Below are 25,102 nucleotides of genomic sequence, written 5' to 3'. Positions count from 1 at the left end.
GCTCCGGTTTCAAAAAGGGTCCATAGGTGTGAGAGACTGGGTGAGTATGGGATGCCATGTGATGGACTGGCACCATGTCCTGGATGTATTCCTGCCTTGTGCCCTGGGATTCTGGGTACGTTCCAGACACACCATGAACTGGATTAAGTGGTTACAGAAAAAATGAAAGAACTAATATAGGCTTGTATATTATAGCTTACACATTTTCTTATAGTCTGATACACAGACCAGCCAGTAAAGTAGCCTTGTTTCTACACTCATTTTCCATGTAGCTCCACTGACCACACAAGAGCATTTTGTAAATTTACAATTACAGACTGTAGTCAATATGTTGCTCTGCATACTTTTTTAGTCGTTTCACCCCTGTCCTTCAAAAGGTGAGGACCCCCACAGAGCTGGTATTATTCGGGCAGTGACACTGACGTGGAGGTGGTGGGTTAGTGTGTTTTGCTTTGACCTGACTTGGCCTGTAATTGTAGAGTTATAAAGTGCAGTAAATGATCAGTGGAACGGAAAAAAATAATGTAGAGGAAATTTTAGTGTTACAATGATTGGATAAACCCTATAAAATGTCTCCTACTAATTGAACACATAAATTAAATAAGGTATATGTATTCAAACCCAGTAGCTCAGTGATTTAGAGTCAATATGAGGAGCACAGAGCAAAATGTTCATGAAGGAGGTCAAGAATAAAGAACTCATTCAGCAGTATAGTGATTCACAAAATATATTTTTCCCCAAAGTGCTCTTTATATATGACAATAAAAATGTATTATACAGGAACTGTTTACATACAGCACAGGTCTTTAAATACAACAAATATTAAAAAGTAAAAAGGAACTGAGCACAGAATGAGGTGCCTGCACACAGTCTATTTCTTAGACACAAATTGCATATGACATTTTGAGAGGAGGGAAAGGAAAATAGAATTAATATCTAAACATTACATTGATTATTCTAAAGAAAAATTGTGGTTAAAATGACTTGTAGCACTGTTACAGAATTACAGGGTGGGGGTGGACTGTGTTTAGTGTCTCCACATTCACTTATAGAAGTAGTATGTTTTTATTTTCCTCACCTCCACAAATCCATAACATACACACTATTTAGCACAAGTTATTACACTCTCTATTACACAGTTCTGCATCACATACAGTGGTTTATCTTTAAGATTTCTATAGTGCTACAGTTAGGAGTCACAGTCTTCACCTCTCCTGTCTCTCTCAGGCACTTATGAGTGTTTTTGAATTATCTCTGATTTAACCTTGGCCACATCTCAGGTCAAAGGTTCGCATGTTTTAATTTAACCTCATTCCACAGAGGGACTTTCAAAGTCTGAGCTTACACAATTAAAATGATATGGATTTAAATAATTTGGAATTCGCATTTATTACCTGAGAGGGAAACAAAAAGTTCTCAGCCATGTCACCTTTCTTCCTGACTTTTGCCTCAGGGGAGTGACATGGTTATTGCCAATGTTTACCACAAGATGGCGGCCGAAGAGCTGCATAATCGCTGTGAACACAAGTCTCATTTTGCACAGAAACTTTACAAAAATTGCATATTATCAATAATCGTAACTGAAAGGCTGCTTTGTAAGGGTCAGTAAACTTTTCATGACCACTGAACTAAACCTACATTACATTTTAAAGCTTATTTTTAGTTTTAGTTTTAATTTTTCACTTAAGTAAATAAGATGTGACCTGGCACTTAAAGCAATAAAACCTCAATGAAAGGTTTGTGCAGGTGTCTTGAAGCCTTGTGAATACTGCCCTCCAATAAAGTGCTACCTAAAATATCGTGTGTAGTGGGAAAGTACCTTGTACTGGTTCTGTTAAAGCCCAAAATAGGACTGCATCCACCAAATACTCTTCGTACATTTCCCATACTCATCAAGGCCAGTTTCAGCAAACCCTCATTAGGACAGAAATACTACACTAATCAATAAAAACACAGCTAAAGTGCAAACGTCTCAACTGGTTGTAGTGTCTAATCTCAGTACAGGAGGTCCTCGGGTTACGTCTGTCCCGAGTTACGATGTTTCGTGGTTACGACACATCTTCCATTTACTGTATAAAGCCTTGTTTCGACTTAAAGTGGTTTTGCGGTGGAAGAATACACGGTTAGGCGGCTCGGGACTGTGTTAGGATAGGTTTTAGGATTGGATAAGTGCTTACAGTATGTTATTTACGTATGTACTGACTTACACCGAAAATCGGTTTACGACGCATCAATGTCGTAAGTCGAGGACCCCCTGTATTTATGCAGGGAACTTACAACACCAAAATATAATTCTGATATTTGTCATCATTGATATAAAAATATACGCAATAGCTATCAGACAGATATGGACAATAAGCCAATACAAGAAACAGAATGTGCTGGAAGACAGGAATTGAACAAGATATTAATAATAAATGTTTCGTCTGTGATCAATTATCAGCAGCACCCTCCAAACTGAAGTGTCCCTAACACATAACATCCTTAACCTGACGTGTTACTTTGTTCAAACTTATCTTTTGTGCTACTTTTAATACAACACCATGGTACTACAGCGCTAACTACAAGCAGCACCCGAAATGACAGACCTCAATACAAACAGAACCAGTTAGACTTCCACCAATTATACTTCCACAGTGTCTACAGAGTGTCGAGTGAATCACAGTGTTAAGATTTGGTCTAAATTCAAAATGAGGAAGGGGGGGAGGCAGAGTTTAACATGCCATGTCCCTCATCCTGTCAAACACTGCCAATCTCCCTCAGTGAAATAATGCCACATTAAAGTGAACACCTTCTTCCAAAACTTGAAGCCAGTCACCCCTTTATTTCTAACTCTTTCTGCTGCTGAACACTCCTGGAGAACACCAACTGCCTGTTTCTGTTATACAAGTTAACAGATACCTGACTACACAGTTTTAAAAAATAAAATGTGATTCTACTTTAACTCGTAGAAAGGGCAAACATATAATTTGTGTACACATGTAGAACAGGAAAACAACTGCAAGTTTTGTTTTGCCTACCACATCCGATAAGTATTGCACAAAGACCACAGTGGTAAGTAAACCAGGGGCACAGTCTACATTATAAAGGGTAGAGATAAGAAAAAAAAAAAGAATACAGTAGCACAGAATGTGCTTTAGTTTGAATCCACTCTAACGTAGAGCATTACAATTACAGCCTTAGTGCAAGGCCTTAAAAAATCTCTTAACACAGATCATCATCACAGTGGTCACTCATCAAAACTGCCATAAAACTCATATTTTATAATATTATACAAATACATTGCCTGGATCTAATAATAATGCCTACTAATTGTAGTTGATGCAGTGTGATCATATTTACAATTTGCAGAAAGATGATTACAAAAGGAGAGTTACGTTTTAAATAAAAAATATAGGTTATTTTTGGTCAACTGCCACAGTATGTAAAAAACAACCCAAACAAAAACACATGTACGTGTACTCTCACACATACAGACAGGATCTGGGAAACTCTCTTCCCATGACATTTAGAGCTGACATTTTAAGCTGCACATCACATCCAATCTTTTGCTATCATTCCCACAAATTAGTCCCATGTGCAACAAAACAAGCCAAGTTCACTACAAAACCTCAGTGTCTCAGTCTTGGCCTGAAGACTATAAATTAATCCATTATCCCCAGAGCTCAGAGATAAACATTGTTGCTGACAACTTGGGGGTGAGGGGGACCCACGCATTTCTCCATCTTTTCTTTTACCACCTCCTGTTTGATTTTGACTGGTTCTTAGTGATTCTCTGAGCCTCCGACTGATGTTCAGGGCTGCTGGGCCAGCCTGCGGTAGTGGGGCATCACCTTGCTCTCAGGCAGGTACAGGGCCATCTCCAGAGCCACAAGCACAGTAAACTCAAATGGAATCAGTTCCCGGCGGCTGATGCGAAACCTCTCCTCCAGTTTCTGAGATGAAAAGAACACAGGAGATATTTTGACCCACTTGTTTGTATTCTCAGAAATGGAAATGTATGCATTCTGAATTTTATAGACCTTTGTCCATAGAGAGAATAAACATTCCACTACTGACTATTACTAGTACTGTGCTGAAACCACAGACACCAATTATTATTTAAAATAATTTATCTTCTCAATAACAAGTCAGTGTACATTACAACAGAGATTTAGGGCCATGGCATTAAGAAAAAATATATAGGATTGTGTCAATAAAGTCTGAATAATTCTGAGATTAAAGTCAGAAAAATCTTAGTATTAATAATAATTCACTTTTCTGACAGAGAGAGAGAGACAGAGAGAGAAATACAGCATCCCCATTGGCCTCTTTTGTGAGGTTAATCTGTGTGTGAGTCTAAATCTGTCTAACTTTAATCTAACATGATGGTGTTGCCAAAGTTCTTATAGACTCTGGTGTGGTGTTGCTCGCTACAACAGTGACTCCTCTATTGTTGATGGTGGTTTAAATGACTGTAAAAGACATGCTGAGGTGAGTTTAACACCTCACTTGTTCATTAACATTGCTTTATTTACAGATCAGACAAAAATCACTAAAGTATTACATAAGACAAATATATGTGAAGTGAAATGAGTTTGCAAAGTGGGATGTCTTATTGAACAGGTGTTTCCTTGTTATTACTCACGTCTATCAGTTGTTTAACTTCTTGTTTCTTGAAGTCACTGCTGATCTTTGCTGCCAGTAAGAGGCACGCAGCTGCCACCATCTTTCTGTTGTGTTTGTTAAGACGGCCCTGCAGCACCAGCTTCTCAAAGTAAGCAAAGGCCATAGCTATAGTGACCGTCTGCAGACCACACTCCTCCCCCACAATACGCATCTCTCTTTTCAGACTGGTAATGCAAGCGGTGAACAGAGCTATGTCACAATTTATATATATACATACATACATACATACATATTAAAATCACCAAACCAACGTGCAATAAAACATTAAGTCATAGAAATGGTACTGTTATATCTGCATTACACCGTTTTTATGTAGTATTATGTTCTACATCATATTGTGATCTCAATTTCAATTCATTTAAATCATTTATTTAATTTTACATAATAAGTAGTTGTTTTTTATTTCTTTATTTATTAACACTAACAGCTGTAGTTGTGTTTCGTTTGTGTGTGTCTGTATACCTCCTGATCTTGCTGAGTGTGAGCTTAATATGAGGAAATTTCTCCTTAAACGTCTCATTCATGTCTTTCTTCAGATCTGATGGTTTCACATACTCTATCACTGTAGTCTGAAAGGGACAGTTAGAGAGGAAGTGTCTGAGAATAAACATAATATCATAATATACAGCTGGGTACATGCCACCACATCAAACCTGTGTGTTGCTATAATGAGCACAGTTAAGGTGTGCTTAGTGATGACGTTAGCTGATTAAGTGTGGTGTATATCTGTGTCTGTAGGTCAGAGAATCCCTGGTTTAAATATAGCTTGACTATATCCAGCCTGCATTAAGCTTAACCTCACAGCATGAAGGCTCAACAACAGCCTACCATTCCTCTCAGAGGGAGATGGAGTGCCAGGATTAGTATTTATATAAAGAAAAGAATATTAACCTGAAAATGCCCCACTTGGAGACAGCAAAACAAACCACTCATGGATTGCTGTCAAGGCTTAATTCCTTACCTACTCTAGCGTTAAGGAAGCAGACAGGGAGAAGCTTGGAGAGTGTCAGGGAACAAGTAACTTATAAGTGTTCTGCCAAATTTCTCTGCTGATCAAAATTACCATTATATTAAACATCTTTGTAGAAATAAAAACTTTGTAAACATGCAGTGTATAATTGGTGAACTCTTATGATGCACCAATTATGGTCATGTACAGCTTTTAAAACCTCTATATAAAAGCCTTAAATGAAACTAGTCACCAAAGGGGCAACAAACCATTTGAGTTTTGATTTTCAACAGTGACTAAGAAAATGGGCTGGATCAATCATCAGGGCGTGGTGCTCTCTTGCGTTCAGAAATGTAAAAACTAAGTGTTTAGAAGCTGATTAATTATTTCTGTGCCTACACTAATACAGAGGATGCACACCAACTAGTAATTAATATATTGCATTAGTGTTTACTGTCTTACAATTTATCATCTACAAATATATCACATTATAGCACCCTGATTTCATACTCCATATGGCACATTAATGCCATCACTGACTTTCTGAGTCACTACAAACCCTTCCTTCTGTCTTACCATGTAGGAGGCAAAGATCAGCACTCTCTTATGCTTCCCGCAAGGCCACTGTGGGTCACTTAACAGATTGGGATCATAGTCAGAGTCATCCAGACCTGGGAAAAACAGCACACAATTTATCAGTCTTATGTCTACAAATGTTCTGTTTCTTAACTGAAATGTAGAAGCAAAAACCTTCCCTCATGAATATCAATCAGATGTCCCCACTGTAGAGCAACTTTTCAGAACCCAGGAGAATTATAAAACGAATAAATAAATAAATATTGCACTTGTAAATTGTAAAATGTAACTTGACACATGTAAAATGACAAAAGCGATATGAATTGAATTTTAATGTTAAATCAAATGTGGATGCATATGAACTGTGGAAATGGCAGTGTGAAGGACAATGATCACCTCAAACAAAACCACAAGCTTCAGTGATAGAAAAGATTTCTCTAAATGTTCAGGTTCTAACATCTCTAACTAAGGCATTTGTAAAAACTGAGGTGGTTCCTCAGCAACATTGTCTTAGAAGTGTGTGAGATGTTTGCTGTGGGAAAGGAAGGATACTCTTCCTCCTGCAGTGTTGAGATCTTTGCCCCCTGAATAATGGATTTGTTTGCTATATGACTGAAGATGGTGGGATTGATTAGCTTATAAAAAACTCAGCATTGCTTCTTTTAAACACAAATGATCAATCCTCACTGTCTGTTTGATGTGTTCTCCGGTTTCCTCCCATGAGTGAATGTGTGTCGCCCTGCAAAGGACTGGTGCCCCCTGCAGAGTGTGTTCTTTCCTTGCACCCAGTGATTGGGTAATGTGATAAAATATATTTAAAAGTACGCATTATGCTTTTATTCAAAGCAGCATTCACATGCACGATTCACTGACAGAGAGCATGTTTTTGTTACTGAAGGGTTAATAAATCTGGAAAAAAATATGATATGAGTGATAAGATCTGTGTTAATTACACACACACTTACACATACAGGAATACAAGTAAAGCTTGACAAACACACACAAACATGTTGATGTGCTATATTAATGATCAGCTGTAGCAGACTCCTTGCTGTCTCCCTCCCCATTCAGTGAGTCACACAACATATTCAAACCTATTTTAAGCTTCCTCAGCGAGAGAGAGAGAGAGAGAGAGAGAGAGAGAGAGAGAAAGAAAGAGGGTAAGATGTGTCTCTATGTGTGTTTAAGGAGGCTTGATTTGATATTTGATGCTTCAGACATGCAAAATAATGGGCACCCAGAACTTTTATTAAGTCTTGTCATCTGCAGTTTTTTTTTAAGCTCTAGTCCCAAAACATCTGTACCAGTGCAAATCTGTACCAATGCAAAACTCAGATTGTGAAAAATGGAGAAGGATTAGTTTATTGTTTTCCTGATACTCCTGTCAATTGCCAAATGTCTGAGGTATTATATCAAAGTGGAAGTGATCGGGGACCACAGCAACTCAGCCACAAAGTGTATTTAAAGTTTTTAATATAGGTTTCATACCCAGATCAAGGCCTACAGTACTGTTGAGGCGTGATGGAGGGTAGCTGTGTGGGATGCTGCTTCTGGAGTAGGGAATCTGCAAAGCAATCTCTGGTGGCTTCTCCCGAACCAAAGCATTAGTGGGGTACAGGAATTGGGCATAGGATACTGTCTACAAAAAAAAAAAAAAAAAAAAAAAAAAAAAAAGGTAAAGTTTAAAATAACACATTAATTATGGAATCTATTAAAAAATATTATTGGCAGACAGTCTTGTTTTTTATTTATTTATTTATTTATTTTTTATGTCACAAATTGATGTCACAAAGAGCTTCCACTGGCCCATTAGACAACAGTGAAACAGGCCTTTCACTGCTTTGCAGGGTGTCAATCAAATCTGTCACTCAGCTCTCCCACCACTGACAACCAAGACAGCTCTAGTGAGAGTCAGAATAATCTAGTAACAGATTGAGCTCTTACCCTGCCATAAATGCCCAGTTCCACTCCCTCCAGTCCAGGAAACATTTCCAGAGAAGTTGAAATTCCTGCAGAAGAGTGCCTCCGTCTCGGAGTGTTTAGGGCTGGGTCACTGACATATATTGAGAGTGAAAGAAAGAAAGAAAGAAACAAAGAAAGCACGAGAGAGAGAGAGAGGGGGGGGGGGTGCAGAAATAGAAAGGGTAAGGTCAAGAGAGAAGGGATGCGAGAGAAATATTTAGTTCAGTCAGTGATTATGAACATTCATTCTAAAGGAGAGATACTGAAAAAAAGATGATCTACATTACATTCATCTTGATAAAATGAGGGCATACTTAGATCACACCAGCAAGGGCAGCTCTATTTTAGACAAGATCATCATAAATTCTTCATGATCACAGCATAAGAGAGAATACATTGAGTGTCTATTGTATACAGATGAAAGATGAGCAAGAGAGATGGAGAGAGAGAGAGAGACAGAGAGAGCAAGAGAGAGAGAGAGAAGCTGGTCTCTTGAAAGCCTCCTGGCTGAAAAATTCGGCAGGTTTCCACTGATAACATTCACTCTTTAACAGCCTTGCCAACTCATCTAACATGCATCAGTTCAGTAGGCCGTTTCCATTCATCCAAGCCCATTTCGTTAAGGCTCACCTATTATGCAGCACCTTCCAACTCTAAAGGCTGTAAAAAACTCACTTTGCCAGTCTCTTCACTCACAAACACTTTTGTGTTGGGAGCTGTATGTAGCTTATCTAGGTTACAGACAATAGCTCTTCACACACTGGTGGGTTTAGAACGTGACCTGCATCAGTCTGCTTTACATTGAGGCGGTCTAGAACCACATGTTTTTATAGAAAGTAAGGGCGTGAAGATATAAACACAATATGATGCATATGCTGCAGCAGGAGGGGGAAGGAAATAAACAAAACCATTCAATCTTAACAAAAAAAAAAATGTAAGCATTAGAAAAAAGGACACCTAACCACCAGCAAAATATCCTTCACAACTCCATCAGGTGGTTTCTGAGTAGTTCTCCCACCGCCTCCAGCAAAAACAACAGAATAAATTTGTGTTGTCTTTGCTGAGGTTAGCCGTTTGTCTTTATCTTTCCTTTTATTATTATTATTTAAACAGGATCCAGAGATTTCACCAAAAAAAAAAATACATCCTCACCATCACCTATACTTTCCTCATCATGCCTCTACACTTTCATCTGACTTTCCATCAGGGAAAACAAAAATCTCTTATTTTCCTCTCTTTTATTTTGAGCTGTTTACGTAATGCAGTATAGCTGTGCAATTTCCTGTCTTTCCTTATGACCAAATAAAGGATGGGAAAGAATGAACAGATGCATTCCGCTTCTCAGGGTCAGCTTCCCCCTCGCCTGTGCTTCAGTAAGCTACTCGGGAACATGGCTGGAGTGGAGGGTGGGAATTGGCAGTGAGGTCACAGGCCAGGTCATGCCCATTTGGGCTCAGAACTGTGGGAAACTTTCCTGCTTCATTTGTTCAGTCAAGACACTGAATCCCAGGAGGAAAACTAAGAGTACACATTCTAATCCACGCTCACAAATTCTTCTGGGGTCAAGCTACTGCTGTTTAAATTCAAGACGCTAAGTATAAGACACTAAAAGAAATGAAGAGAGGGAAGGATTTATAACAAGTTTGAATAGAAGGTCTTAGTAAACTCATTTTGAGAATCATCAGTGCAAATTGATTCTATTTTTGTTTTTATTCTGGTTAAGGGTATGTATTGGTTTAAGCACATTCAATTTAAGATGTGGTCTTTTGAAAACCCGTATTAAAATTGAACACTTTACATGCTGCACATCAACACAGACTGAATCTCTAACTCCCATCTACAAAAATGGAAAAAATATTCTGTGGAATAAATAAATACACAAGGTTTTGGAGACCTTGTTTGATTTGTTATTATGTACTAAGAAAAGTATTTGAATGTTGCATTTAATTTATACTTTCCATAGTTTGTATCACACACTGGTAGAACGTCTCATCTGCTTTCTTACACTCATTTTGGCACAGTGGCACAGAGCTTTTCCTTGGTTGAACTGAATTTGAATGCCCAATACAAGTTCTTTCATGACTAGCATCATTCTTGTAGCATAGTTTGGCTAAATATGTTTTTTAGATGGAGAATTGCAAGCCTCCTTGATTTCATTACTCTACATTTCTACTGACATTCATATTCAAAGTGACAATAATGTTGACAGACAGCTAATGATAGTGTTTTCCTAAATTGTAGAAATTGGAGCACCATTCATCCAAACTAGCATTGTGAATATGAATCCTATACAGTTAAAAATACAGTTAAAAGCATAAAATATGAGGACTGTACCCGACCATATTTCTAAACAGTCTGATGCCATCTATTCAATGCAGATACTTTTCTTTCTCAATATGACAGTACTGATATGATTCCAATATCACCATATATACTGTGACAAACTGACCCTTAATAAAAAATGCAACATCAGATTAGTTATATTCCTGAATGCTTTAACTCCCACCGTAAATTACATTTATTAGTATAAATTACAGTTTACATTTTGCAATAAACCAGTCAGACAAGAACAACTGAAATAGCCCAATACAGTCAATATAAATGGCTTCTCCAAAGTAAACTTTTAATTCGACTAATAATTGAGACTGACATAGCCTCAATATTTTGTGTTGAATTTGGAGAAATTGTGCTGAGCTATTTTAATAGTCATTGTTTGATTTGTTTATTTAAATACAGCTGGAAGTTTGTACATTTTTCTAATAAAATTTGCAATGGGGTTAAATTATTTGGATTATGACAGTATATGGTACCTTATATGGAAGCTCTCTCCATATGGTAAAACAGAAAACGCAGCACACAGTGACCTCTTGGCACAGATGAGCACAATCCTGTAACAGAAAAAGAACCTAATTGGAACATACACTATATTTGTCATTGTTCAATGCGTGACAGAGAAAGATGACATTGGCACACACTCAACTGACAGTCCTCCAGAGCACCTGTGTTTGGTGGAGCAGTCAACTGTACACGCTACAGAAAACGTCTACACCCGCGCTCTCAACCTCACTGATATGCAAGACATTATCTCAGCCAGGATACTGTAGCTGACTCGCTCACTATAATTCAGAAAAATGAAATAACTATATTTTATTGTAAGTAGAATAGGTCGCTCTGAGTCAAGTTTAAATCAAGTTTTGATTCTCAGCCAGTGGAAAATACCTTATCAGTCTCTCTATATCACTCATTCTCCTTCCCTGTATTAGCCTGAATGAGAGTGTGTTAAAAAAAAAAGCCAAAGCTCAGGAAAAAGCAGTGGAAACTGAAGGGTAGTAAGAGTGTGAGACTGTTTATAATGAGCCTTTAATAAACATAGCTGTCATTCCTCCGCTGGAGGAAGAGCAGAGCTGAGGGAGAAAGAAGCAAAAGCACAAAACCTCAGATCAGACTAATTCAAAACCCGTTCCTCTCTGACCTGCGGCTGAGAATCCCTTTCATCCTGAAACAAACACAACAAGTCAGCACTGACCTTTAGGCTTTGTGCACATCAGTGAACCACACGAGTCTGCTATAAGAATATCTTTGTTATTATTATTCTTTTGGTTGTTTAATCAGTTCTGATCCGAGACATGGGCCAAGTGTTTTCGCATTAAAAGTGCAGAACTAATCAAATGAATATTTCGAATACCATTTATATTGTTTTAAAAGTTTAGTATTAATGCACAAATAGAAAATGTCCCACATTAATTAAAATAAATAGTTTCTGCTTTAATACACTTACCTGTTATGCATGAGCTTTAGGTAACTTCAGCTAAACTGCAACCAATCAGAGTATTGATATTTGGCTCAGGGACCAATTGTCTTTAGTCAATATTTAATATTAAAAGGCCTCTGCCCCTAAACAACAGTTAGGACAAGAAAATACAATATGTAGCATGGCTACAGCAGGTTCTAAATATATTCCAATAAACACATTGGTCTTGACTACAGTCAAACTATTTTAAAATGCTCTTTTTAATTTTATTTGTTAGCACTTGTTACAAATAGCTGTTTAATAATCTTAACATCTCTGGGTACAGCAGCCACCTCAACACCCCCACTTCCTGTGCCCCTGATACTCGATCAAAGGAGGATTACAGATTAGTAACCAGCAGAACATTTTGGGGGAAAAAACAGTGTTTAAAAATGTGAGTATTTTTATAAATAGGTAAAGTGTAGAATAAACAATTCCTGCCCAAAAGACAGCAATTATACTGATAACATTAATGCTAAGATTATTATCTACAAGGCAGAATAAAGAGCTGAATGGGTAGAATAACAAAATTAGCTTGTTGATTGGTGACAGTAATGTATACATAAGCATTATAAAAATTATGACTAGACACTTTACAAAACAAAGAGGAGCAGTTTGATGCTAAATACTGCATCATATCTCTGGAGCGAGAAGAAGTGGCTTTTGTGATCCAGAATGCAGAATGCAGCAGAATGCAGCATCTGTACCTGATTTCACTTGTGGGCAGAAAGCCATTAAATCCTCACAGAAATGTGATATATTATAGTGTAAAATCTTCCAGATAAGCAGAACCTGTTTGCCATAAATTGTAAGTTGAGTGGAATGAGGTAAATGTCTCGTGTCTTTCTGAATGTTGATAAACAGCACCCATAAAGGGGTTAATGTAGCAATGTTAATGTTCTCATATATGTAGTGTCATTCAGGTGTTAGTCAGTGAGTGTGCCAGGAAAACATTCCCCACACATCACACTGCCATCACCGGACTTTACTGTTCACACCAAGCAGGCTTCGTGGACTCATGTTACTTGCACCTAGCTCTGATCTTTCCATGAACATCGTATAAAAATAACCTGGATTTGTCTGATCAGCCAACTGAACAACATTCTGCACTTCAGTGCAGAATTCAGATGAGCTTTGCATGCTTGTAGCCTGTTGTATGTTTGTTTGCATGGATGTCATAACTCTGTTTTGACTCATTTGATCCTCTGTTCAATCACAAGGTATGATCAATAATGTGGCATATAAAAGTCAAGTCAAAAACTCTTAACAGACAGACTACACTGACTCAGCATAGCATCTATTTTGTATTTGTTTGGTTATTTACTGGGCGGCACGGTTGTGGGTTCGAGTCCTGCTCTGGGTGACTGTATATGAGGAGTTGATGTGTTCTCCCCGTGTCCATGTGGGTCTCCTCCGGGTGCTCTGGTTTCCTCCCACAGTCCAAAAATACACGTTGGTAGGTGGATTAGCGACTCAAATGTTCTTAGGTGTGAGTGTGTGTGTTGCCCTGTGAAGGACTGGCGCCCCCTCCAGGGTGTATTCCCGCCTTGCGCCCAATGGTTCCAGGTATGCTCTGGACCCACCGCGACCCTGAACTGGATAAGCGCTTACAGACAATGAATGAATGAATCAATGGTTATTTACTGTAAGGCTTTAAAAATATTTTATGTAAAAATTGTTTATATTAGCTATTTATATGCATGCACCAAATTGTCGGCACTTTAGATCTGTGGTACCTTTATTGGTTATTATATTTATTTTATACACAAGCCGAATCTTGATCTTGAAGTTACATAACCAAATGTTTACATTTTTTTTTGTTTTGTTTTGTTTCTACTGAATGTTTGAAACCATTACATTCATACTATAATAAACCTTTAACATTTAATTTGTTGCAATAGCATGTTCCTGTAATTAATCAAATATATTCTGTGTTTTGTCATATCACCAAGAATATTGTTATCGCAGAAAAATCATGATGTTATTTTGGGGCCATATCACCAACCACTACTGTTAAAAATAATGTTACTGCTACAGCATACAAAGACACTTTAAACAGTTATGATTCCAACTTTGCAGCAGCTGTTTGAGGAATGCCATTTCCTGTCCCAGCATGACTGATGCACAAAAAGAAATCATAAAAACATGATTTGACAGGTTGTGTGTGGAGAACTAAATTTGGTCTGCATAGAAATCTGACATCAAACTGGATTTTGGATCATTTGGAGCACTGATTGAGAGTCCTTCACTCTTACTACCCTTCAGACCTTTTCATGTATTAAAAAAGTGCCTGACCTCCCAAATACTAAACAGTCATACAATATCATTTGGAAAACCTTCACAAAGGAGCTGCAAAGCCTAAAGCTTTAAACTAGAGCAACTCCATAATAAAGCCTGTGATTCAGGTGATGTCCAAAATGTTCAAACAAGAGTAGTGGTCAGCTGTCCCCATACATTTGGTAATATAATATAGATGTGTCATGCATACACACAGTTTTCTGGCACTGTAAAAACAAGGCATAGCAAGGCTCAAGCTAAACACAGGTGTGTAACATCACTTCTGCATATCTGCATATTGATTTTTCACCTAAAACACTGCTTACAATTACAATTCTTGGTGTTGTTGCTGTTTATATGATTATTGTAGCAGTTAGTCTTAATATAAATCAGCATGGAAAAATCAAGCATACACACCCACACTTTCACACACCCACCCAAACTGTCTCTAATAAAAAGGTGTTGCCAAGTTTCAGCCGGAGGCTGTTATTCTAAATTAAAACTCATAATAAAGAGGTTTAAGCAGTACCAGGTATTCAGAGGTAAACACACAAACACACACGTACCTGCTGCCTCTGGTGTCATACTGTCTCATGTTCTTAATGAAATGGACTTTCTTTAAGGAACGGGGACGAGGAGAACCAGACAGGTTACGGGTCCTGGCAGAAGGAGAGCAAAAGTTAAAGACACATCAAATTAATCATATCACACATTTTTTTACTCTTTAAAAAAATCACTTTAATCTTTATTAATAATTAAAAAATTCTGGATACATCTTCTGGATTAAAAAATTCTGGATACATCTTCTGGATTAAAAAATTCTGGATACATCTTCTGGAGAAGAGAATGCAATGTAGCTTCAGGGAACACAACTGGACTTTAACACCATTGCTGTACATTGTAACCCTAATTACATTTACACTGTTATCTCAAACACAGAATAGCAAAACACTCAAACACAGAATAGCATACCGGAAAGGGATGACACACTGGTTGTGGGTGATAACAAGACCAAAATCCTCACAGCAGTCTGGTGGTCTCTGACTTTCCACCTCCACAGATACACACTTTCATGCTTGCATTTTGAAATGCCTTTTTTATGTACATAAGAAAACCCATATACCTAGATTTTCTCCCCTCCATTCTCTCTTCATCATGAATTAGTTAAAAGATTTCAAAGTTAAAAATGACACAAAACACATAGATTTATCACCATGTCACAAATCTCAAACAGTTTTTAATGCTAAATTTAACATATTCCTCGTGTAAGACTTCCTTAAAAGCCCACTGTAATTGGCTTCACATTTATGGTTTCCATTAGAGAGGATTTTCTCTGGGGTAAAGTACCATAAATCCTTCATGCATTTTAACTCATGTTCTCTCATCTATTTTATATCATGGTCTTTAAATGACATGTCTCTAAGGCTAGGACATTGCTGTAGTTATGAATAGAGGGCATTCTCTACATAGGTAGTTTCCTCTTCCCTGTGAGTATCTCTCATAACGGCTTATGAGGCTGTGAATGACCAGCTCCATGCCGCTCGTCAATCATGGCTCAAGCAGGCTCTGGCTGCTTATACAAGCTGGCCCACAGAGGCATATATTGGTAACTCTCCCTTTTATCTTATGCCTTTGTGTCTGTGATTATTATTACATTAGATCAGTGTTTCCTCAGGTCTGTTCCTGGAGTCCCTGTGTGTTGCACATTTTCCTGTTCAAACTGCTCCTAACACATGCTCAACCTATCAGCCAATTATGTGCTTTAAGAGGTTAAGAGAATGGTTTGGTAGGACATGAGATTTACACAATTTTCCACTTACCCCTGTCATAATCAATCAAGATTTTCTTCTTTTAAATTTGTTTTTATTGTGGTGGAGCTATGAGATTTAAGTTGTTAACAAATGCAAGCAATCCATAACTTCACAAATCTTCTCTGTAGTGTTCAGCCCTTAAATTCTTCTCAGCCCATGCAAACAAAATTCAGGTCTTCTTCAAGGTCACACAAATATGATGTGGTTTCAGACACAGGAAAAATTAACAAAACTTCAGTGTAGCGGAAAGATAGTCTTAAACACACTTCCCATTATGGCAATACATGTTTCATTCATATGTATTTAACACAATGTGTCCTGAACAAGCAACATTCATTCATTTATTATCTGTAACCACTTATACCCGGAATCACTGGGCTCAAGGTGGGAACACAACCTGCAGGGGGCACCAGTCCTTTGCAGGGCGATACACACTCACACATTCCTTCACACCTATGGACCCTCGAGTAGCCAATCCATCTACCAACGTGTTTTTTTTGTTTTTTTCACAGACTCGAGAACACAAACAACCAGCAACTGATCTAAAAGAAGACTTGGTGGTTTGGAAAGGTGTGGTTTGAAAGGATATGTTTTGACTTTGATAGCAATTATCATGTAGCTCCAGTGCCAAGCAAAATCTTGACACATGACTTGACTGATTGATAATACAAGCTGAATTGATAAAACATTTTATACATTAAATTTATCAGCAAACCATTTGTAATACTGTTGCCTAAGAGCAGGGATAATGCTGAAAGGTTTACGGCGAGATTACAATAGGAACCAGTGTTTTTGAAAAAAATCTTACCAAAAAACTCACACCCCGTACTTTTAGTCCTCCTTCTAAAGCCACTCCCCTAAAATGGCTGAAGACACATGATTTGTCCGAAAGAGCTTTGGAGAGAGATGCGCAAAGCATTGTTTTCAAAATCTATCCACTTCCATTATCTTTCATTCGCATCTAAGGTAAACACCAGCTATCAGCGGCATTGATATTCCCCTTGGTTTGCCCTCTGGCTTTATGCAACATCATTTTGTAGGAAGCCTTTTTTCCATCTTTTTTTAATTATTAATTGCTTAGCAGTACAAGCAGTTATACATTTCTCTGCCCCTTTTTTTTCAACCTACAGAAGCACGTGTGGAGCCCCCGTGCATGCATAAATGAATACACACAGAACATGTGCATTTGGGCAGCGTGCTGCTGCTTGTTTGAAAGGCAGGTAAGTCATCTAATCATATTGTTCAGTCCAAGTCAAATGACTGGTCTTCGTTTTTACAGTCCTAGGTCCTATATAGAAAAGGAATATTTTATGTCATCAGAGGATTTGGTTTACTGACTGTTATAATTATGTAAATAGTATTACATATATATGTTACACTGCGCTGTGTATGTTTATGTGTGAGCCTGCTCCAAAATCCAGTCCATGTGTTCTGTCTGTTAGCGTTTCCTGTACATCATCTCGGCGGGAATCATAAATACGTCTATGTGTACGCTGCTAGTCAGCCGTATTTGTGCTCTGTGCTTTTTGTGTATATTAAATTCTGTGTGTTTTGCTGGTTTTGACTTTGTGATATTCCTACATCGAGTACGAGTTTGTTTTGCCCCATTTTGATTACAGACATTAGATTTGTTTTTGTAAAGGTTTTTGTAACTGTGTGTATATATATTTTTTCACCTGAGTAGGGTTGGTTGCTGTTTGTTTGGGAGTGGGTTTTGTGTGTGTTTTTGTATAAACCGAGGGAGTGAGGTAAAACATTGTGTTTTGTTTCCTTTTATTTTCACTTAGGTAAGTTAGAGTGTCTGTGGGTCAGTTAGGTGGGGTGTTTGTTTACAACTTATAGCATCTGTCACTGACTGAGGTATATTACAGGGCACTGCCATGAGTTAATTAATTTTAAGAGTTAGTTTAAAAATGTTAATATTTACAACGCCAAGAGGTTGTTGTTTGATTGTGATGTGATAATGCTTTCAATTCTTGGCAGTTTTTCTGTGGCTTTTTTATTGTTCATATCAGTATCGGAATAATATCATATTGTCCGAAGTTAAGAAATATATTGTGATATAAATTTAGACTATATCGTCCAGCTCTACAAAAATTCAGCAAAACTGGGAAACTGTGTGCTTGATTTCAGCAGAGATTGAAGATTTCACGGCAATAAATCTAAAACCATTTAAGAATTTGGCCCTCCTACATCAGATCACTTTTACAATACTTAAACTGGCTGCTTATGCCAACAATATTCCAATTACTATATGTACATATATGACACCACTGTATTTCCACATCAGGAGGTCAGGCCAATCCTAAACCAGGTACTTAATCCAGTAAATGTCTGTACTATTATAATCAGACTCCACTTTTATGTCATATTAGGGCAACATTTGCAAACCGCTGTGTGTTCTGTTAAAGGTCACAATATGTTAGAGAGGAAATGACTGGTTATTAAAAATGCCTCTTTCAGAGTCCACACCAAGTTCTGTTTTTGAGTTTAATTATTGTAACATCTCCTGTGCCACTGCCCACATCGCTGTAATGGGTGTTGTGTAACATCTTACTCTGTGTCTGCCTGTCTATGAAAGGTTTACAGATTTTATCCATATGCTTAGGCCAGGGAAACAGGGTTAGAACACCTTCTGTTCTATATGAAAGAGAGTTACACAACCATTTTCTGCAGGTCTAGCACCAACAAGCCCTACCCTTCAGACAGGCCCTTCATCTGTTCTACTTATTGAGCCACCAGTGACCTTGTGCCTCGCACAGGAATCTAAATTACCGTTATCCAAACCAGACAAGCAGGTGCACCTTTGGAGAGAGAGCGAGAGCAGGCACAAAAGCACATTCGAATAGCTTTCTTGTCAGAAACATGAAGAAACATAGCCCTGTTACACTTTGTGTCACTTAATTTCTCCATTACTTATTCAGCTGATTCCACTCACTCTCCGTTTATCTGTCTTGCTTTATTTAGTCTTTTTTGAGTCCACAACTTTGGCCTCAAGCAAATGAGACAGGATGAGAATAAAAGAAAATCGTGGTTCAATCCATCACTATAAATGTCAATGTGCTTTCAAATGTAAAATCTTTATGAATGTCACCATCTCTGTTCTTTTTATGTCTCAATGTGTGGATTCACAGACACTGAGCTTTCTTCAAAACATGAAGGAATTATATTTGGACCATGAGATGAGAAGGCAAGGAGAACAAAGATGTGCCCAATGCTTGCATCTCAAAATAAATCACTATAAAAATTCCCCTAACAGTGTTTCTTAACAGATCAGATACTTAGAAGGATGAAGAAGGATGCAGAGCAAGAGAGAGCCTTTTAATCTACCATCCCAGCATGGACAGAAACTCTCTCACACTAATTTCTACTTTTGCAGATCTCTGGGCCTCAGAATGTGTGATGAGCGATGGCTCCCTGGCTAGTGGATGAGGCTGGACGTAGGCAGGCCTTAGGCACGTCACTAGGACTTGGGCTAAATAAACAGTGGTAATCCTCCCTGGCTGGACCATGCATGGTATTAGTGCTGAGTAGGGGACATATGGCCTGGTGGCATGGCAGAAAGTGCCACACAGCACAAGTGTTGTACTGATGGATTCTGACTGAACTTTAAGATCAATGAGTGGCATAAGATCAAAATATCAATACGGGTAGAAAGAATATTAAAGTAATTTTCATTGCTGAAAACATTTAACCAGTTCTCAAGTAAATCCTGTCTGTCAAAAGGGCTTTATTATAAATATTTGTGACTTTAAGTAAAAACTATCAGAAATGTAATACATTTTATTATAAATGTTTTTGTTTTCTTGATGTTTTCAAGTTGAACTTATGCGTTATGTTCTGGTAAACAATTCTTGTTTACAAAAAATAAATAAATAAAATAATATATAAAAAAAAAATTAATTAAATAAAATACTGATTTAATCTTGTCAAAAAAAATATGTATTCATTCACTCATTTTCTGTAACCAGATATATCCATTTCAGGGTCACGGTGGGTCCGGAGCCTACCCGAACTCACTGGGCGCAAAGCAGGAACCCACTCAGGAGGGGGCGCCAGTCCTTCACAGGGTGACACACACACACATTCACTCACACAGTCACACCTACAGACACCTTTGAGTAACCAATCCAATGGACCACGGGAGGAAACAGGAGCACCCGGAGGAAGCCCTCACTGTCACGGGGAGAACACACCAAACTTCCACAGACAGTCACCCAGAGCGGGACTGGAACCCACAACCCCAGGATCCTGGAGCTGTGTGACTGTGACACTACCTGCTGTAGCACCGTGCCGCCCAAAATATACATTGGTAAATTGCAAATATAAATATACACTTTTTTTCCCCACAAACATTACATTTTTTGATGAAATTATGAGAAAATGGGCATAATTACATATTTATAATCAAGAATCATGTAATTAAACATGTTAAAAATTTAGATTTCAAGTTCAGCTCTGCACACTGCATTCTTCTGAAGTAACTGTCCTGTACATGAACCTGATAAATGTGACAGATACTATGTTTGAACCATAAGCCTAAATATTCATTTAACTTTGCCCATCCTACACAAATTCTTTGATTGTTCCTCCAGTAAAGCTGTATAAGCGGAATGAAGTCATTTCCTTTGGTATTGATGCCAAAAAATTACAAAAACCTACACACATCTTTTCTACTCTTCCTGCAAACATTCTGCGATGCAAAAATCACTTAAGTCAAAAAAGCCAAGCATAAGCAAATGATCAAAGTGCAACACCAATGCATCACAAACATATACATAAAGACCCTTTCAGTGGGAGTCAGCCATTAGCTCACATGTGTAAAGACATATCACCCCTCTCTTCTGCCACGTGTTCTAGCCTCTGACTGCATTGTCCTAGTCTGCTATTAATGGCGGTAATTTGCTCTAATTCGCACTGTCGTAAACACTTGCCTATTTAAAACTCCCCAGTGGAAGTGTGACGCGGGCAGGAGGTGAAGTGAACTATGCATAGCCTCTTCGTTGGATCTAACACCATTAAGTTATTCAGGAAGAGCAAAGGTCCATGACATTTCTATTACAGATTACAGTCCGCCACACTTTCAGCAGCAGGTAAAATAAGTATAATGTACTGTGGCCTTCACACAAAGCCATGACTAAGACCTGCATGTCCAAAACTGCATGTTTAGCAAACATTTCCCCTTCTCTCTGAAACAGCGATACAGAAAAGGTCATTAGTTATCAGTCTCACACATCATGCACACTTCAGCTCTGAGGAAGAGACGCTCGTTTGTCTAATGGTAAACATCTGGCGTCATGGAGGAAGGGTGAATTTATGTGTGGAGTTAGTCTTTACTACTTTGCTGAAGTTTTTAATTATGTTATTGTTTGGTTATTTCACTATTAAAGCTGTCACTTAGTCACTTAGTGGGTATTCTATTTTAGTATATTCTCTTCTATTCTATTGCTGTTTTGTTATTTATTGTGCTATCTGGTTTTGACCAGAGGAGAATGGGTTCCTCTCAGGGCTTCTTTTTCTTGACACTGTCACCTTTGGCTTACTCTAAAGAGGCTCGGACAAGGATCAGTGTAAAGCTGCTTTGTGATGAAACTCATTATAAAAAGTACTATATATATGAATTGAACTGAATTGAACTCATTAATATTACTATAGGACATATCAGCATTGTACACAGTAGTGTTAGCATTACTTATTATAAAAGTAATCCCAAATTGTCCTGGTTATTTTTTTATTTTTTCAAGTTTGACAAAAAAAATCTAGTGCTATAATTCATTCATTGCTATAACACATCCCCAGCCACATTTAATGCTTTATTCAGTTAGAAACGTCTTATACAAAAGGCTTTTTCTTTCTGCTATGGCATCAAATTTAAACTGGGGATCATGACTGACATCAATCAATCAATCAGATCAAATCAATAACCAATATTACATATACGAGCTAACATTGGTGGGTAGTTTACTGTACTCCCAACCACTAATGGAGCGGTAATATGCTCAGGCCTGCAGATGTGACTGCACCTTCTGTTTTGATATCTCCAGGCATTGGTGAGAGAGTTTGCATGTTTGCGGAAAAAGCAAAATGTCAACATTCTATGCACTGATGACTTCCTCTTCTTAGTTGTGTGACAAAGAAAAGTAGAATTGCTCAAGTGTGGGACTACTTCTGTTGCTGCAGATAATGACCACACCCATTCTAAAGATGGAAAGAGGAAGAGAAGGAAAAAGACCACTCATTGTTTTATAATAATCCTGACATCAACCTCTTACCAGCCTTAGCTATAATAAGTCCCGTTATTCTGATATTGTGAGCTGATGTGTAATATATCAAACCACCCCCTGAATGGGAGCATTCTTCTTCTGATTTGGCTTTTCATATTTAACGCACCATTGTTTGGACATGTTACAACAGATTTAACTGTGGCCTGCTGTGCATTTCACAGTAAAGTCAACAAAAATCCTATGCAAAGCAAATTCAAAAACACTGATATCATATGTAAACACTGTAGCCTATGAGTCACGACAGCAGTGTGATTCAGTGTGAGCTGTGGCCTCGCCCACCGAGTTCAAGCATCTGAATTTGTTTCATTATTCAGGGTGGGTCAAAGTAGCCCTAGCTTACACTCTAAACAAACTCTTCATTAAATAATGAATCAAGCAGATGTAAAGCTAACTGTCAAAAACATCTTAGCCGTCTACTGACTAATCCCTACATTATTCAACATGTAGCGCACGATAATATTGAACTGAATTTAGGAACAATTGGACACTTCATGAGGGTACGCTATAGATGTCTTAAAACACTTAATGCAGTGTATTATCTGTATTCCCTATCATCAAAGGTGCATTGTGCAATCGTTGGAGAGCAATGAAAAATGTAAGCTATGTTTTGGACAGCACTCAAACTGCCCTGGACCATGAGAACCCTGCAGAACCGATTGTAATGAAATGTAATCAAAGTAAAATCAAAGTGCTGAACTGACAAATATGAGAATAAGGATAGTAAAAAAAGTAAAATACAACTGCGGGGATGTTTGGTAACACAAATATAACCGTGTTATGACGTGAAATAAGCCTAGATGTGTATGTTTCCATGCTGTTCCAAATAGGTGTTTGAAGAATGATGTCGTCAAGACACAGACAAGACACATAAATGTCAGCAGACGTTTTTTCTGACACTGGTCAATCACGGCAGTTGAAGGGAAATATTTTTGGGTGTAATGACAAGACACTGTACAGCAATACGGAGGAGGTGTTTCTATTAAAATGAGATGTTTTTCAAAGTTTCTTTAGTAAAGGAATTAGTTCTGTTCAGAACCATTTTAATAGTGAAATAGTTATTTAAACATGGAATGTGTGTTGTACAGGGTTCAGTACAGGGCCTTGTTTAAAAGGATTCTATAAAAGAACTAAAATCAAATTCTTCTAGCGTCACAATGTCCTGTTTGTTATAACTATTCATAACATAAAACAATAATTATAGAACCATATACAACACATTCTCCATCTCCGTCTGAAAATTCATTTAATGAAAATAAACATTGCCTTTACTAAACTATACATACCTAAGAACTTTTTTTGGGGGGACTGGTAAAATGGTACTAACGTGGTCTAAGTGTTGAAAAAAAATGGTCTGTTTTGTAGCAAAAATCACAACAACAAAAGCAAGTTGTCATTATGAGCGACATTATGTCACCACAAAAAGTTTCAAGATACAGTCTAAGCTCATTTGTTCTGTGAGATGAGTGTTGATAAATGGAATTAAGACTATAAAAACACTCTGCAACTATCCAGTCTCACCAAAAATAACTGCAGAAGTTTAGACTGGAGTAAATGGGAGTGGGGAGAGTAACAGGTCGGTACTCGCCTCTGGTTATGAACAACAGACACATTCATTCACAACCTCTGGAATAAGGAAGTGTGTGTGGGGGATGACAGAATCGATTCTGATCTTTTTTTTTTTAAAGATAAAAACTTAATAAACTTTAGACAACGAACATTTAACAGGGCTTTTCTGAGTCACAATACATGACTGAGCAGCACTGAGACCCAGACCCTCAGTCTGAACCTCTCAAACTTATAAACAGACAGACAGAGTATCACGGAGCAGGTCTCCATCTCTCACCTCTGTCTGGAGTCCAGAGAGGAGCCGCAGCTCTGGACCGAGAGCAATGTGGGGGACTTTCTCGGAGTGTGTGGAAGGCTGCACGGAGAGAGGAGGAGGTTTCCCTGCGAGGAGGATAAAGAGCCGCTCTCCCGCTCCGGGAATACGTCCTGTTCGTAGTCCGAGTCCGAAGGCAGCACGAGGATGTTGGGGACGGCGAGGAGCCGGAGAGCGGCGGTTGGGCTGAGGCCGCTGGCGCTGGAAGAGGGAGACAGACCAGTGAATGAGCCGCAGCTGCTAGCCGCCGGAGACACTTCTCCTGCCACCGCCGCGGAGCACAGCTCCCCAGCCCCGAGTGCCGCGTCGTTCACCTGCAGCACCGGCCGCCCGTCCAGAGAAATGTTGGTAAGGAAGAGGAGTGCTTCTCTCCTCCTTCGTGAGTCCCGGCATTTCTTGGTGGTATCCCGGTGAAGTTTCCCCGTGCAGCTCAGCGGGCTCTGCGCACTGCACGCAGCAGCTGCCGCCATTCTCCACCGAGGGAAACACATCTCACACTCGGCGCCTTCTACTCCAGCGCCATGCGCCCGGCCACGCCCACTGCGCGCTGATTGGCTTTCGGACACCCCTATGCTAAACGTACACATCTGATTGGATGGGCATGGAACACTGAGACGTCACGAAAATAGCATCAAAGCATTTTCATATTTCAGGGCCGCTGAGGTACAATAACAGTGCTGCAGGAGTGGGCGATACTGCCTCCGTTTATTTACCGAATAACAACGATTATCGAGAGCCCAACAGAATTATATTTGGAGGTCTCACATGTGCCTAGACATTCATCCCGAACATAAGACTGTTTAGCTATAAATGCAGAGAGGGAAAACACGCTGTATGAGACTCTAGAGTCTGAGGGGGTTGCAAGGGTCATTAATATCTCCACCAGATAAACAAAAATAGAATAGA

At 38.5% G+C, this 25,102-nt stretch overlaps 1 protein-coding gene across 1 annotated transcript; it reads right to left on the bottom strand.

The window, feature by feature from the left end:
- Positions 1 to 732: 732 nt before the first annotated feature.
- cables2b (Cdk5 and Abl enzyme substrate 2b) lies at positions 733 to 24,666 on the bottom strand. Its single transcript, XM_066670920.1, has 9 exons — positions 24,161 to 24,666; positions 14,789 to 14,881; positions 10,966 to 11,043; positions 8,138 to 8,246; positions 7,682 to 7,832; positions 6,194 to 6,288; positions 5,131 to 5,237; positions 4,628 to 4,832; positions 733 to 3,935 (listed from the first exon to the last, which is right to left on the bottom strand). The coding sequence occupies exons 1-9, from the start codon at positions 24,664 to 24,666 to the stop codon at positions 3,795 to 3,797; spliced, it is 1,485 nt and encodes a 494-aa protein (XP_066527017.1). The 3' UTR covers positions 733 to 3,794.
- Positions 24,667 to 25,102: the final 436 nt, after the last annotated feature.

The sequence above is a fragment of the Hoplias malabaricus genome, chromosome 5 (assembly GCF_029633855.1).
Source record: "Hoplias malabaricus isolate fHopMal1 chromosome 5, fHopMal1.hap1, whole genome shotgun sequence".
Classification (NCBI taxonomy): Eukaryota; Metazoa; Chordata; class Actinopteri; order Characiformes; family Erythrinidae; genus Hoplias; species Hoplias malabaricus.
This window is presented reverse-complemented; position numbering and strand designations above follow the sequence as displayed.